This window comes from Pyrgilauda ruficollis, unplaced genomic scaffold (assembly GCF_017590135.1).
Source record: "Pyrgilauda ruficollis isolate IOZ18807 unplaced genomic scaffold, ASM1759013v1 scaffold2, whole genome shotgun sequence".
Lineage (NCBI taxonomy): Eukaryota > Metazoa > Chordata > Aves > Passeriformes > Passeridae > Pyrgilauda > Pyrgilauda ruficollis.
Genome location: NW_024519206.1, coordinates 28,183,597 through 28,198,283, shown reverse-complemented (window position 1 = coordinate 28,198,283; position 14,687 = coordinate 28,183,597). Strand labels below are relative to the sequence as shown.

Below are 14,687 nucleotides of genomic sequence, written 5' to 3'. Positions count from 1 at the left end.
ACAACTTGTGTGTTAACATCTCAGAGTACTGCTTTTCATCACTTGTGGTTCTTAGATAGTGCCTAGTTTTGTGTAGTTACAATTATTTCAGTAGGGCCTAACTTAATGATGAGTCATATCCCAGGTGCCAGTGGTTGCATGAATTGGAAATACCTGGAATCTTCTCTCTTGCCACTGAAGTTTGATTTTTTTTTAATTAATCAAAAACCCCACAAAATTGCAGTGAATGAAACAGCTTTAAAGATGCTCCACTTGCACTTACACCACTCTCAACATCCAAAATTTGTATTATGAACATGAAGTGAGGGATTTCCTAGTAAGAGGTCAGTGTGTTACCAGCTTTGCTGTTGTACTTCATGTGATGTCCAACAGGGTCTGTCTCTGTGCATCAGAAGGACAACAGGGCAGATGTCCCACTTGGATGAGATATCAGGAGAATATGCACAGGCAGTCATAGCAGCCTGCAGCTTGGTGCAGTCTTCAAGCTGCACAGACCTGGAAGAAAGAAGAATATGGAAAACTTGGCCTTGGAAGTTCTGCATGTACTTTAGAAATGCATGATCTCATTTTAAATAGAATACTTAGGTGCTAGCATGTTTTTTAGGTAAGAGTACACTAATAGGAAAGTTTTAGTTAACTGTATTTTTCAAGCTTATCTCCATATACAAAGTGGCTGTTGGAACCAACATTTAGAGGCCTGGTTACAAATTATAATCTATTCAGCATGCAAACTTAAACAGCTTTTTTTTTTTTTGGATTGTTGTGGAGACCACTGAGTTTCCCTTGCTTGATAAAGGAGAATTTTCAGTAAGAAAATACAATTATTGCAAAATTATGGAGACATGTTGAGCTTGTCTACATGAGTAACTTACTGTTTTATTGTAAGAGTTGTAGGTTTTTCAGTAGAAGAACTACTAGAACAAGAATAGATTGGCTGTTCATGTTCCTACAGCGCTGCAGTCCAGACCTGTTACAGACATGACTAAATGACTTGGTAATAAAATTGCTCTGAGCTGATGTGCCCTGATATAGTGCTGTAACTTGTAACCTTTAATGTAACCACAGATTTAAACACTCCTTGTGTTATCCCAGCTTCTGTAAAGAGCACTGCTTTAGGAAGTTATCTGTATCCCAGTGGGTAGTTCTCTGTCAGTTTTCTCTTTACCCACAGAACCTCTGATGTCACAAGAGAGAACCTCTTCCTGTTGCTGTCTTACCTCTTCTTGTAAATGATACAACTCAAAATCAAATACATACTTTTTTAGCTAAACCAAGCATTGATTACATTCCACTTTACTTAATGTAGTGTTTTTCAACCTCTTATTTATCTGTGAACCTTAGAAAAATGAATGAAGGCTACTGTAAAAATCGGAAAATAGTAATTTCATTTTGTACTTCAGGGAATGGCTGTAAAGTCATATGTAAATTTTTGCCAGAGTGGTGTGTCTTTCTGTCCAAATTTTCTCTACTTCCTTTGCCACTAGTATCCTGAACTTGTAAAAAGAAGCAGGTGATTCTCACTCTCTGTTCTGTTCTCTGATGACTCATACCTGGAGCACTGCATCCAGCTCTGTGGCATCCAGCACAAGAAAGACATGCAGTTATTGGAGCAGGTCAAGGGAGGGCCGCAGAAGTTATCAGAGTGATGGAACACCTCTCTTATAGCTGAGAGAGTTGGGGTTGTTCAGCCTGGAGAAGAGAAGGTTCCAGGGTGACCTTATTGAGGCTTTCATTCAGTGTATGAAGAAGGGGGATTATGAGAAAGATGGAGAGAGACTTTTTACAAAGGCCTGTAGTGGTAGGACAAAGGACAGAAATTTTAAATGGAAAGAGGATAGATTTAAATTGATTACAAGGAAGGAATTCTTTACTTTGGTGGGTGGTGAGGCATTGGAACAGGTTAACCAGAGAAGTTGTGGTTGCTCTGTTTCTGGCAGTGTTGAAGGCCAGGTTGGATGGGGCTTTGAGCATCCTGATCTAGTGCAAGATGTTTGTCTGTGGCAGAGGGGTGGTTACTAGGTGATGTTTAAAGGTGCCTTTCAACTCAAACCCTTTTATGGTTCTTGAATAAACAGTGTAACTTCAATGTGATATTCTTCCAAAATCTCAGGAAAAAAAAATTATCTCATTTTCTTCCCCTTTGGAATGTTCTGGTTTTGGAATCAAAAGGTTCCCTGCTTTAGTTTGGTCTAGTGAATACAAGGCATTGCTTGACAGCAGGACTAAGAATAAAGGATTAAGAAAATACCTTTTCTCTGACATCTTTGTAGTTATGTGCTAGATTTGAATATCAGTTCAATACCATTGACTTCTGTTTTTCTTTAAATTAGAAGTACCTAAAGTTGATATAAAATTCTCCTTGTCTTTGGATTTCATTAGATTTGCTCTAGTTTATGTTGCAGTATGTTTCAAGCTTGGTGTTATTGTGCAGAAGAAATGGATTTACATGTAGGATGGTGGGATCATGGTGATGGAAAGTTTCTGCAGTGCAGGGAGCTCCTTGCTCTGCTTTGATAATGTACTTATCTTTTGAAGACATGCACATGCTTCTCCTATTTTATTAGAGCCTGGTAGAGACTTTGCTACTGGGACCCAGATGTATTTGATTCAGTAATATACAAGCTGGAAAAAAAAAGTGAAGTTTTTAAATTTGAAGAAGGGAGCTAGCTACAAAAATTTAGGTTATTAGTAAGGCAATTTCAGCCATAACTGAAGTCAGAAACTTCTTATATTTTTAGTATGCACTTGATGTAACTTGACTTTTTGTTCCTCTGTGTTTCAGGTTGGACGATATCTTAATGTGGATTAGAGTTCAGAACTAAGGCTGATGGTGTGACCTTAGTTCACCCTGTTTTGCTCTGTAATTTAAACTTAATTTCATATGTAAATTTGCAAGCTCTTGTAGTCTCACAGGCAGTGGAGACTGTCACTTGGAAGTTTTATCTAAAGTTTGGAGGACTGAATTAGGGACAAAAAGAATTTTAGGAAATAGTTCATAGTTTGTAAGCTGTTAGTCTTTTAATCTTGCTTTTCATGGTAATAATTTCATGGGCAAATGCTCTGCTTGCTTCTGGGTAGCCAAAGGATAGACTTTACACTGTACAATTGAAAATGCTTTTTTAGAATGTTTGGGTTTTTTTTAAGAAAACCGACTGTTCTCTTACTCTCTTTTTTTTTCAGGATAACTTTGAAGAAGCTTTGTTATTTCTGAAAGTGTGCCTGTGCTAGGATGCTGTCACTAATAGGAATTGTATAAAATCAAAGTTTATATTCTTAAGTAGTTAAATTGATTTTGTTAGATTCTAATGCAGGCTTAGCTTTAAAACTTAATGGTGCAAGCTTAATCAAAAAGAAGGAGGATTTAAATGTGGGTGTTAGGGATGTGTGGCAATTTTAACTTTTACAAAATTAAGTTAAATTGTTTCACTTCTATACCAGGGGTGCCTGTTGCAGTCATTAGAGATCAAACCTGATTAATAATTTGCTGAAAATTATACTAAATTTAAGGAGAACTAACTTTTTGTGAGGTATAAATTCTTTGCTGTAAGTTAAGGCTGCTAGAACTCAGACTTTGTAGTTCAACCAGAAGAATTACATACAAATCCCCTTCTAGATTTTAATGAGAAAGTTCTCATTCTTTTTTGGCCTCACTGTATTTAGGCATCTGGAATGAAATATATGAGAGGTGTACTGTTCATTGCCAGCAGTGTTTGCTGCATTACACCACAGTAGGAATCAAGATCACTAGCACATATATCCATGCACATAATGGAGGCACGATTTAAAATGAAAATAAGAAAATAAAGAGGGAGCAGCTTTCACAGGTCGTGATTTTGTCACATGCAGGAAATGAATGTAAGTAACTGCAACAGTTCTTGATTTATCCATTATTTGTCACTTCAGAATGAAACATTAATATGAAGGTGATTATGGGAGGAAACTCTTCAGTATTTAAGCTGTGCTCTTGTAGTACATTCAAATGTCTGAAAATATCAGACTTTTTGCAAGATTAATCAGTGTGACCGTCATCTTTATTTATAAATTGAAGTGGCAAACTGGATTGCCTTGGTCAATTGAGCTCTTGCACAAATAACAAGAGGGAAGAAGTTGTAAAGTTAACAAGCTCTTGGGAAGAGATTCCAGCCAGAATTGGTTTTTGCTTTTAGCGACATGTGAATGTTTTTTTTTTAAAGTTATTGGTAAGAATTGCTGCCTTCCAAGAGCATGGAAAAACTCTGTGTGGAAATATTATTGCAGGTGAAAATTCCTGTTTGTGTCTTTAACAGAGCAGTGTGAAAGTGCATATTGTGGTGCATTGAGTCCTGTTATAATGTTGGGCGATTTGTGTTAGGGTTTACAAACTTGCCCTGGATGTTCTGGTGGAGGCATGCTGTGTCTGAAGCAAACTGTGAGACAACTCTGTTTTCTTGGTGGAGATCAGTAGGATTATGATGTTTTAGATTATTAAGTTGGATTTAGTTGAAGTTTTGATGTCTGGTAAGGTCTTTTGGGAAAACAGTTATGAGTAAGAATTGTCCTTGAGGATCATTAAGGTCTCTAAACTGGCCCAAGGTATTACAGAGTTTCCAGCCCTTCTGTGTTTTTTCTTTCTGAATTGGATTTGATTTAACTCCCTGCTGCTGTTGTTTTGTTTTTGTGGTTTTTTTGGGATGGTGTTTGGTTGGGGGGGTTTTGGTATGGTTTTTTGGGTGTTTTTTTGCCCCTTTCTAAGGAAACAAGGCATATTACTCTGTCTTCTGCTTGGAATGTTGGGTATCTAGCAATTTTCATGGCTTGTCCTCCCTCATTTTCCTTTTCTGCATCTTCCTGACAGATTCAAGAAGTGCATCTTCATGTGCATTATCCTTCATTATTTATGTTTCTTTGGGTTTCATTGGGCTTTGTTTAGTCTTTTCCTTTCTTGTTTGTTTTGGTTTTTGTTGGGTTTATGCAGGTTGTATCATATATATGGTTTAAGCCAGAGAGAAGGTGGGAATACTTGAGACTCTTTATCTTATTGTGGTGGTTTGACCCTGGTTGCATGCCAGGTATCCACCAAAGCCCCTCCATCAGTCTCCTCAAGTAGACAAAGGAGGAAAAATACAATGAAAGGCTCATGAGTTGAGATAAGGACAGGGACAGATCTCTCATTCATTACTGTCATGGGCAAAACAGACTGGTCTTGGGCAAATTAATTGAATTTATTATTAATCAAAATCAGAGCAAGTTAATGAAAAGTAAAACAAATTTTTAAAACACCTTCCCCCAACCTCTCCCTCCTTCTACCTGCTCCCCACCAGCAGCACAGGGAGACAGGGACTGAGGTATCGTGAGTTCACCACAGGCTGTTTCTACCACTGCTCAGGGAGAAGAGTCCTTCCCCTGCTCTGACATGGATCTTCCCATGAGGGACAGTTCTCCATAAACTTATCTTGCATCAGTCCTTCCCATGGGCTACAGCTCTTCATGAACTGCTTTGAAGTGCATCTCTTTCCACAGGGTGCAGTCCTTCAGGCACAGCCTGGTCCAGCATGGGTTCCCCACAGGGTCATAAGTCCTGCCAGGAAACCTGCTCCAGCATAAGCTTCTCTCCCCATGGGTCTGCAGGGCCCCCCAGGAGCCTGCTCCAGCATGGGATTCCCATGGGCTCACAAGCTCCTTTCAGGCATCCACCTGCTCTGGTATGGGTCTCCTCCATGAGCTGCAGATAGAAATTTGCACCCCTGTGGACTTCAGTGGGCTGCGAGTGGGAATCTGCATCCCTGTGGTGCTCTGTGGGCTGCAGAGGCATGGTTGTTTCACCATGGTCTTCACAGGCTGCAGGGGAATCTCCACTCTGGTGCCTTGTCCTCCACTCACCTTGGTGTCTGCAGAGTTTCTGTCACATAGTGCAATTACATCTGTGCAATAATTTATTTTCCTTTTTAGTATGTACTCACAGAGATGTTACTGCTATATCTGGTTGACGCAGCCTTGGCCAGTGGTAGATCCATCCTGGAGTTGGCTGGCGTTGGCTTTCTTGGACTTGGGGGGAGCTACAGCCAGCTTCTTACAGAAGTCACCCCTGTAGCCACCCCCTGCCACTACCAAAACCTGCCACACAAACTTACTACACTTCTGTAAAACTTTTTCCCTTCTCTTCAGTGTGCCCATATCTTGACTTGATTCTTTTTGTTCTTTTCCTGATCTGCAGCATTCCTTTTTCCAAGGTGTAAAAGCTGAGTGTTTGAAGAAGCTATGAAGCACATTAACTGCAGGCTCAGTTAAAAAATACTGTAGGGTCTGTGTCCTGTTTTTTGACACAGGAATATGCAAGACTTTGGGTTAGAAAGGACATTTCAGTTTAGGAGCAATCTACAAACTTTCTACATAAGGATTATTTCATCAACAGCAAAGTGAACTCTGAAGATGGCCAAGCAAAACTTGAAATGTTTTACCTATATAGTACTTAAGGATGTAGTCCCTTGCACTGTTTTCCAGATTGATGTTGATGCAGTAAAACAACCATAAAACTTCTTGTTTGTGGGATTCTAAATATTGACCAGAGTTTACTTTGGCTGGAGTTGCAAAAGGGAGAGTTTGCTTGTGTAGAATACAACAGCAAACCTTGTTGAGTCTAGATCTAGCCTTTGTTCGTGAAGCAGCATGTATATGTTGGAGTATGGTTTGGGGTTTTTTGTATTAGCTGTGGCGTTATTGTAGGGAGATACCTGTCAAAAGCTGCTGGAATTGTTTGTTCAAGGAAGACAAAGGTAAAGCTGTAAGGAAGAAATAAAGAATGTTAAAGAGCTGGTAAAAGAATAGGCAAAGAGAAAAAGTGGCACACTCCAAGTTTCTTGGTTTTATTCTGATTAATAGTTACTGATATTTTAGAAAAATACTTGTATTCAGGCATACAGATAAACCACATGCGTTAAAAAGGCTTTTAGTGAAGACAATAATGGATAATTTAAGTAAATAAGAAAAGTGTGAAAACTGCAATTCCAAGTTACTTACATATATTGTGTTTAAATTTGAATGTAAAATTGAATTTTAGAGTCTTTCTAGCTGTGAAGAACATGTCCAGGCTTTGTTTTATTTGTTCAGCTGGCAACTGTATGGTTGGCACATGAAGTAATGTAGGAGTGTATTAATTACAGTGCTTTAGATATCATTGATCAGAGCTGTAAAACACAGAGGAGGGGGCGTGGGGAGAACATTGGAGCCCAAAACGAAGTCATCGTTAGGGAGGTACAGTATTAACCACCCAAAATTTGCACCAAATTTACACAACTTGGTCTTAAATTACTGCCAAATTACGCATGCTTGCTGCTGCATTTTTTTTTTAAATGCTGCACAGAATTTTTTACCGCACAAAGACAACTTTTGGGAGGGAGGAATGCCTGCATACATCTCTGCCATTTCTCATAATGAACTGAATTTAACTCCCTTGAAAATGAGATGAGTTAAAGCTTTTCACACTACTTGTAGCTCAGTGTTTTATAATAATACAGAGAACTGAACATTGTAATTTTTGTCATTTGTCTCTTAAATATCTTTATTGAAAAGGGAGAAAAAATTCTAGTATTTCTCTTCTGGTATCGATTTCTAGAATAGCCATTTTTTACAATAGTTGTGTCATTTTGCTGGGGCACAGTGAAAATGTCTGCTGTAGGCAGATTCTCCAGATGTTTATTAATTACACATTTGTAGCATGTGAAGTGCTAAGGACATTATGCTTGTACCTAATCTTGCTTTAAGAATTGTGTCATGTGAAGTGCATAAATTTTCTACCTAGCTCATAGCCTTTATATTTAGTGGCCTAAAATAATTCTGGACAGAAATATGAGTGCTATATAATGTTGCATGCAGGACCATGGCTCAGCTAAGCAATGTTACAGTGTAGAGCTCATAACGCTAACACATCAGCTGAAGTCAAGATACTTTGGAAACTTCATAATGCTGAAGGTTTTTGAACTTATTTTTAGTGACGTTTGTTCCACCATAACTTGTTAGTGAAACTTGCTTCTCTTCCCAGATGGGTTTGGGTTTAGTATGATTAAATCCAGTCACTTACACTCATGCTATTCGACATGACAAGAATGTTTTCCTCACATTTGAAATTAGACAAGAGATAAAATAAGTCTAGAGGTTGTGCCTCTTTATTGCATCTTTAAAACAGTGCTATCTGGGCTCTTGTGTCAGCTGGGAAACCTTGCTCTGAACCTTTTAAGTTCTTACCATGCAAGAAGCTGACAAGTTCAAATTCTATCTGTAATTACTGAAGTAAACTATCTTAAGTATGTAATTTAGAAATAAGGGGTTGTGGGAGAGCAACAGGTGATGCACAGGCCTTGGAGCTGTAAAGCTGAAAGTTGTATTGTGTTAGGATGTAAAAATTAGGTATTTGCTCTAGCAGATGGCTTGGGATACTGAAAATCTGGTGGAGGCCTATTATGTTTTTTAGATAAAAGCTGGTTAACTTTCACATTTTCCTGACCACCTCTTCCTGCATGCACATAATTTTCCAAAGAGGTGGGATATCTAAAAAATACTCTTTATTATTAGATTATCAACAAAAACAAGCCCAGTAATTTCTAATGCAGTGTGTTTCTTTGCATATGATGTTTATCTATCATGATGTGTGTCCCCAAGTAATGAAAAAGAGGGAGTAACATTTCTTTTAAGTCTTTCAAGGCTGTTTTAAAGTTTTGGCAGAAGTGTTACTTCCTTTTGTTTGGACTGTTTTAATTGCAGTACTTGAGTGCAGCGTTGAAAAATTGGCTGGCATCGAACACTATCATCCTGCTGCATCAAATTGTGCATATATTGTCTGGAAACTGCAAGGGTGATACTTCTCATACAAATACCACTGCTCCTGAAGCTATTATGAAGTTTGGGTTCTCTGGTCCAAAGCTGCAGAGTGAATGTTGCAACTCAGGCAGCTGATTTTGTCCTTGAAGCAGATCAGCAGCAAGTCTGATCTGTTTGGGCAAGAAAGCGCAGTGATGGTCAGTTCAAGACCAGCCTGTGCATAGTCCTGCCAAGAGCACTTTGCAAGGGAGAGAGCTCACTGGTTTAAAGCTCATTACTTAATGGTGAGGTTTTAATTCAGACAGTTGCGCACAGTCTGGGCACTGAGAAATCTGGCTTAGGAACTTTTCTCCCTCTTTTTAGCAGTTGGGATGTTGGGTGAAGAGATGCAGTGTAACTGCTGCAGACTTGATTTGACCTTTGAGAATTGTTTACAGAGGAAAGGGTTTTTTGTGTGTGAATCAGAATAATAGCCCTTTTCACATGAAGCCGAATATCATATGTTTGTGTATAATAACAACTGTGCCAAGTAAGAAAGCCTTGTGTTACCCCTGCTCTTTCTATAAATTTAATACTATAGTTTAACCACTAAGTACTAATAGTTCTTCTCATAACTATGATTTTGTAGTAAAGTATTCCTACATATTGAAATTTTATTCTTGTTAAAGTAATATACTAATAATTACCTTTCTATTTTTCTGGACATGAATAAATCGGGAAGAAATTGATAGTGGCTTACAGAATTATTAATCTATTGTTCTATTTTCTGATTAATAATTAAGTAGTAATTAAGTGGAAGAAGTAAATTGTTTGAGTCTAGGAAGTTAGCAAGATGGTACTGTCATTCTATATTCATGTGTTTAATTGCAAAATTCAAATTGAATGCCAATCAAAGGATATTGAGGTAGTGTCAATTGCAGTGGAATTATGACTTATAAATAATATTTTTATATAGTAGACTGCATGTGAAAAAAAACCCCAAAATTAAGTTCTTTTTCATAGTGTTTTTAATAGCTACATCCTGACTTAAATACAGAGGTTTGTTTGAAGGAAAGGGTGGGTGAATGAGGAACACCTTGAGTTGAAAAGATTCTGGGAATAGGTAGTATTCATAGATGCACCAGGGTACATAAAAACTAGGAGATGTTTAATTAGAAAGGAGAGTTAAATATTTCCATCATCATAGAGGGGGAAACTCAACATCTGCTGGTTATGCTTTCTGCTAGCTAGCAAGGGGTTGGCCTTTTGTTAGTAGCTCTTATAGAGCAATTAAGTATTTTATGTTAGGTACATCAAAACGTGTTTTACACAAATGCACTCTAACCCCAGGCTGCTTGCTATTGGCAGATTAATAAGCAAGTGACAGTCAGTTATTTCATACACATACGGCAGTTGCCATGGTGTTCTAGATTCAGAACCATGTCTTCTTTAGTACCAGATATAAGAAATCAAAGGGTTTCTGCTCTCCTGGATTGTAGACATGAGATTAATTTTCTTGCTTTTGTTGCGATACTACTTAGGATCACAGTCCACAACTGTGGGTGTGTAGCATGCACAGAGCATTTCCCGCAGTGGAGGTGAATGGCCACTCTTGGACCTTTGTTCTTCCTGGCTTCTGTTGCTCAGTCCTGAAAGTCCATCATCGGTAGTACTGCAGCAGGTTCAGTTTCCAGAAATTAAAGAAGTTAAATACAAGCAAGGTATGATCTAGATTGCACTTCAGCACTGTGATGCATGATTGTCATGTGTCTTTAATAACTAGCTTGCTGTAATTAGAGAAACAGAAATGGCAGGGTTGAATTTTAGGTGTGTGTTTTCTGAGATGTGCATTGATTGAATTCTTGCTTTTCCACCTAGTCCTCTGAGTAGTTGTTTCACCTGTAAAAAAGAAAATTAGCTACGTAATCAGTTGTATGTCAGACTGTATTGAGACAGTACTTGTTGCTGAGACTCACATAATGAAAATCTTCTTGGTGTTTTTACTTAGAGCTGGAGATTTAAATGTGTATGGGTGATGGGAAAGCAAAGGACTGTAAGGAGTGATAATTTCTGTGTTACTTTAGTAAGATAGTCATTGACTGAAAAGAATGAAAAAATGTTTCTATCTCAGCTGGTCTTTCTAGGGTCCAGGAGAAAAGGCAGAAGAGAACTTCAGATAACTGAGTGGCATTTGGGGAGGGTATAACAGAATACTTAATTTTCAGAACTCTGTGAAACCTGGAGTGGAACATGGAATAGCCTAGAAGTGGCTGTGACTAAGTACCTATGACTTAACTGTAGGTCCTGAAAGAATATATTTTATTTTCTGCCGCTCAGAGATCAAGGACAAATAACAGGTTTATTTGGTCTCAGCCTATACTATTCTTGAAATTACAGAAGGGTTCATATGAGCCTTGGATGGATGACAGATTTATCATAAAGCTGTATTGTCTGTAGAAAAATGGAAAGCCATAAAGTTTCACTGTGGTTTGGGTATTCCAGTCAGTGAGCTCTAGGGTGTAGAATGACAGAGTGGTTTGGGCTGGAAGGGATCATCTAGTCTAGTCTTGGACAGGGACGTTTTCCATTAGATCAGGTTGCTCAAAGCTCCTTTCAGCATGGCCTTAAACACTGCCAGCATCAGGCATCTGCAACTTTTCTGGGCAGCCTGTTCCAGTGTCTCACCACCACCCTCACAGTAAAGAATTCCCTCCTTATATCCACTCTGAACCTACCCTCTGTTAATTTAAAACCATTTACCCTTTTCCTGTAACTACAGTTACTAGTAAAAGTTTTTCTTCATCTTTCTTATAAGCTCCCTAAATGAATGGAAAGACTCCAGTAAGATTAAGTTGGTCCTGACTTAGTACAGCTCTCTTATTTGTGGGCTAATTTTTTACATTGTCATTTTCTGATATATTCTTAATTTTGTTGCTTTGGAGGATAAGACATGTTAAAATTGCAAACATATTTTTATGGACTTGTGTAAAAATGGATCTTCTCTGCTTGATGTTTTCAGTGGACCTTTCAGGTGAATGTGTTCCTTCACCATAATATCACAAGGCTGAATTGGTAGCCATGCTTTCACTATGTCCCAACTTTGTGCACTTAAAACTCTTGGGAGTAGTGCATTTTCTTACTTTCTGATTGCTTCATTCACAATTCATTCGATATTTATTCTGTGTACTCCTATTAGTAGTTCTTTCTTCCCATTATTGACTGTATGTTCTCTTGCTGGTAAAATGACATTGAAGAAAGTGGTGTTCTTCTTCATAGCAAAGAAATTAATGTAAGCATATGCTTGCCAGATAGAAAAATTCTCTGCTACCAAAATGCCTTGTCCTTTCAGGTTGCCTGTAATAGTACAAGTTTGGAAGAGTTATTGATAACTGAAGAAAAAAGTTATTTGTAATATCTTCTGGTTAATCTTTGACACCCATAAGGATGTTTATTAAATAATGAGCTACCACAGAACCCAGAGCTGATCAGAAGTTTTGGAGTTTTACTGTTGAATGAGAAGGAACTATTTACACTTGCTGGTAAATAGTGTCTGCTGTTTGGAAAACTTTCTACTGTTATGTTTTGTTGTTAGCATTAGAGTTTTGTTGTCACCTGCACTGATGTAAGTAACTACAGCCTTTGGATAGCTCTGGGTACTGTCATATTTTGTGGTGAATTGCTAAATTATGTTCCTTGATTTTGGTATTTCACATCTTAAGATGGGTTTCTCATCTGTGTAAACGACAATATTTCAATGAAATAATAATTTTTTTATCTTTAGTGTGGATGAATTTAGACTGTCATATAACATGTATGTTTTCTTTTCCTGTTGCAGGTTATCCTCCTGGGAAACATCACTTTTCGTGTGTAAAGAATATCGTGCTGAGTTGCTGCAGCTGAGTTTAGAATGTTACTTGACTTGTGATTCTGATGGAGGAATAACAAGAGCTCAGGCTGCTGCACTGGAAGACTTTACAGGAAATACAAAATGTCATCGAATAGGAGTCAGAACCCGCATGGACTTAAACAGATTGGTCTTGACCAGATATGGGATGACCTAAGAGCTGGAATTCAACAGGTTTACACCAGACAAAGTATGGCAAAATCCAGATACATGGAACTCTACACGTATCCTAGTGCCTATGATAGCTACTGCCCTCACTGCTGGTAGACTAGAGATAGCTTTTTACTTTTTTAGACAGAAAATTGGCTCCATAACTATTTCACTTAATGGCTTATAAGAATGCATGGTTTTGTTTTGAAAATTGGCCTTTACTGTTTAATATTGCTGGCAAATAGCAGGAACATTCTGTTGTCTGGAAAACTGGCTTCCATAATTATTAAGGCTACCTCTATATTTCAGGTTTGATTACTCTTATCTTTAATAGAGCACATGTTTAAAGAGATTTTATAATAGGTTGAATTTTGAGTCCACAATGCGCATGAAGAAAACAGAAATTCCTCCTCTTTTTTTCTGTTAGTCTCTGGTATTATGCTTCAGGTCTTACTGATAATCATGTCCAGTTACCTGGACATTTTTCAATTGTCATTCTTTATGTAATACTTTACTCTTGACTTGATTGTGTAATTTTCCAGCTGGAGTGAGAATATCTCCAGTGGATTTTGCTTTAATTCCTAGCTTGCATTGGAGAGTTATTTTCCAGCATCTCTGGAAAATACATTCTGGGTGTTGTTATAAGATGCTGGAAAGGGGTTAGTTAGCCTCCTTGTTCAAATGCGCTGAGGTACTGTTTGGGAGATTATAGGAAACTTGTTTCTATCAGGTAGTGTATAAGGATTTTTTTAAACTAATCTGTAGGAGAACTGTGTCTCTTGTATTATGGCTTCAGTGTTTGACTTTAGGACTTCGTTTAGAAAGGAAATTCTTTTTTATTTCACCTATAAGGTGCCATGTAAATGGATTCAATGACCTTTGTTTTGCATCTTTTGTTCTGCCTTGAGTCTTGTAACCTTGTATTGCTCAGTAAAGTCAGCACTGCTTAAAAAGGTGGTGGTCTATACACTTTGCTGTACATATGATAGAAATGATAACTAAATACATTTTGTATCATTAACTAGTTCTGCTGCTTTTCTCTATCACTATTTAGAGTTGGGTTTTTTAATGAAGTTATAATTCTGAACTAATGTCTATAGCTGTTGCTGGCACTGATTTGGAATTGCAGCATATAAAATTTTAGTATGTATTAATTTTTTTTGAAAGGACAGAGCTTCAAGGCTATAAACCAGTCAATTCTGTGGTTCCCTGGACTTTCTAAGGAGATAGAAAAGATTACACATTGATGCTAAGATTATATGTACAGAGAAACTTTTCTATCTGTGCCTGCAGAATCTGCTCCAGGCTGTGGTGGGAGAAGTACTGAGCAGCCTGCTGAGTGTTTCTAGGATACTTCTTTAATAGCAACGGGAAGATGGAATAACATTTGTTTAGGGTCAGTACTTTTCCTAAGATATAAAATTAGTGTTTTCTTCCAGCACTAGGTTCAAAGTTGATTTTGACTCAGTGAAACAAGTCTGTAGAAGTTGAATGTCTGATAGAAATTTGACATGCAGCAGAAGCTCTGAGAGTTTTTTCTTCTGAGTGCCTGTAATATAGTCTTGTTCATGAGGTCCGTTAAGCAGGACAGCTGAAGACTAAGTACTGATTATAGTGGTAATGGTTAAACACTGGCTTTTTCCCTCTCCTGATGTTCTCAAAGATGCTCAGAATGAAGTTGTAAAAGGGATATGCTGTCTATTACTTACTCATTTCCTCCTTGTTTCTGCTTTGAGGAGTTGTTGGTACAAAAATAAGGATTGTTTTTGTTAATTTCTTAAGTGAGTTAATTTAGGTAATTTTGGTGGTCAGCTTGGACTTTTTATCCAAGTTTTTGGACTTTAATATAATAGTTCGATAA

At 37.8% G+C, this 14,687-nt stretch overlaps 1 protein-coding gene across 1 annotated transcript in view; it reads left to right on the top strand.

Moving 5' to 3' along the window:
* Positions 1-14,687, top strand: part of CUL1 (cullin 1) — a 52,486-nt gene that overhangs the window by 2,643 nt on the left and 35,156 nt on the right. The window contains exon 2 of the mRNA XM_041466149.1: positions 12,608-12,900. Within this exon, the coding sequence (XP_041322083.1) occupies positions 12,761-12,900 (140 nt within the window). The 5' untranslated portion in view covers positions 12,608-12,760. The remainder of the gene's footprint in view (positions 1-12,607; positions 12,901-14,687) is intronic.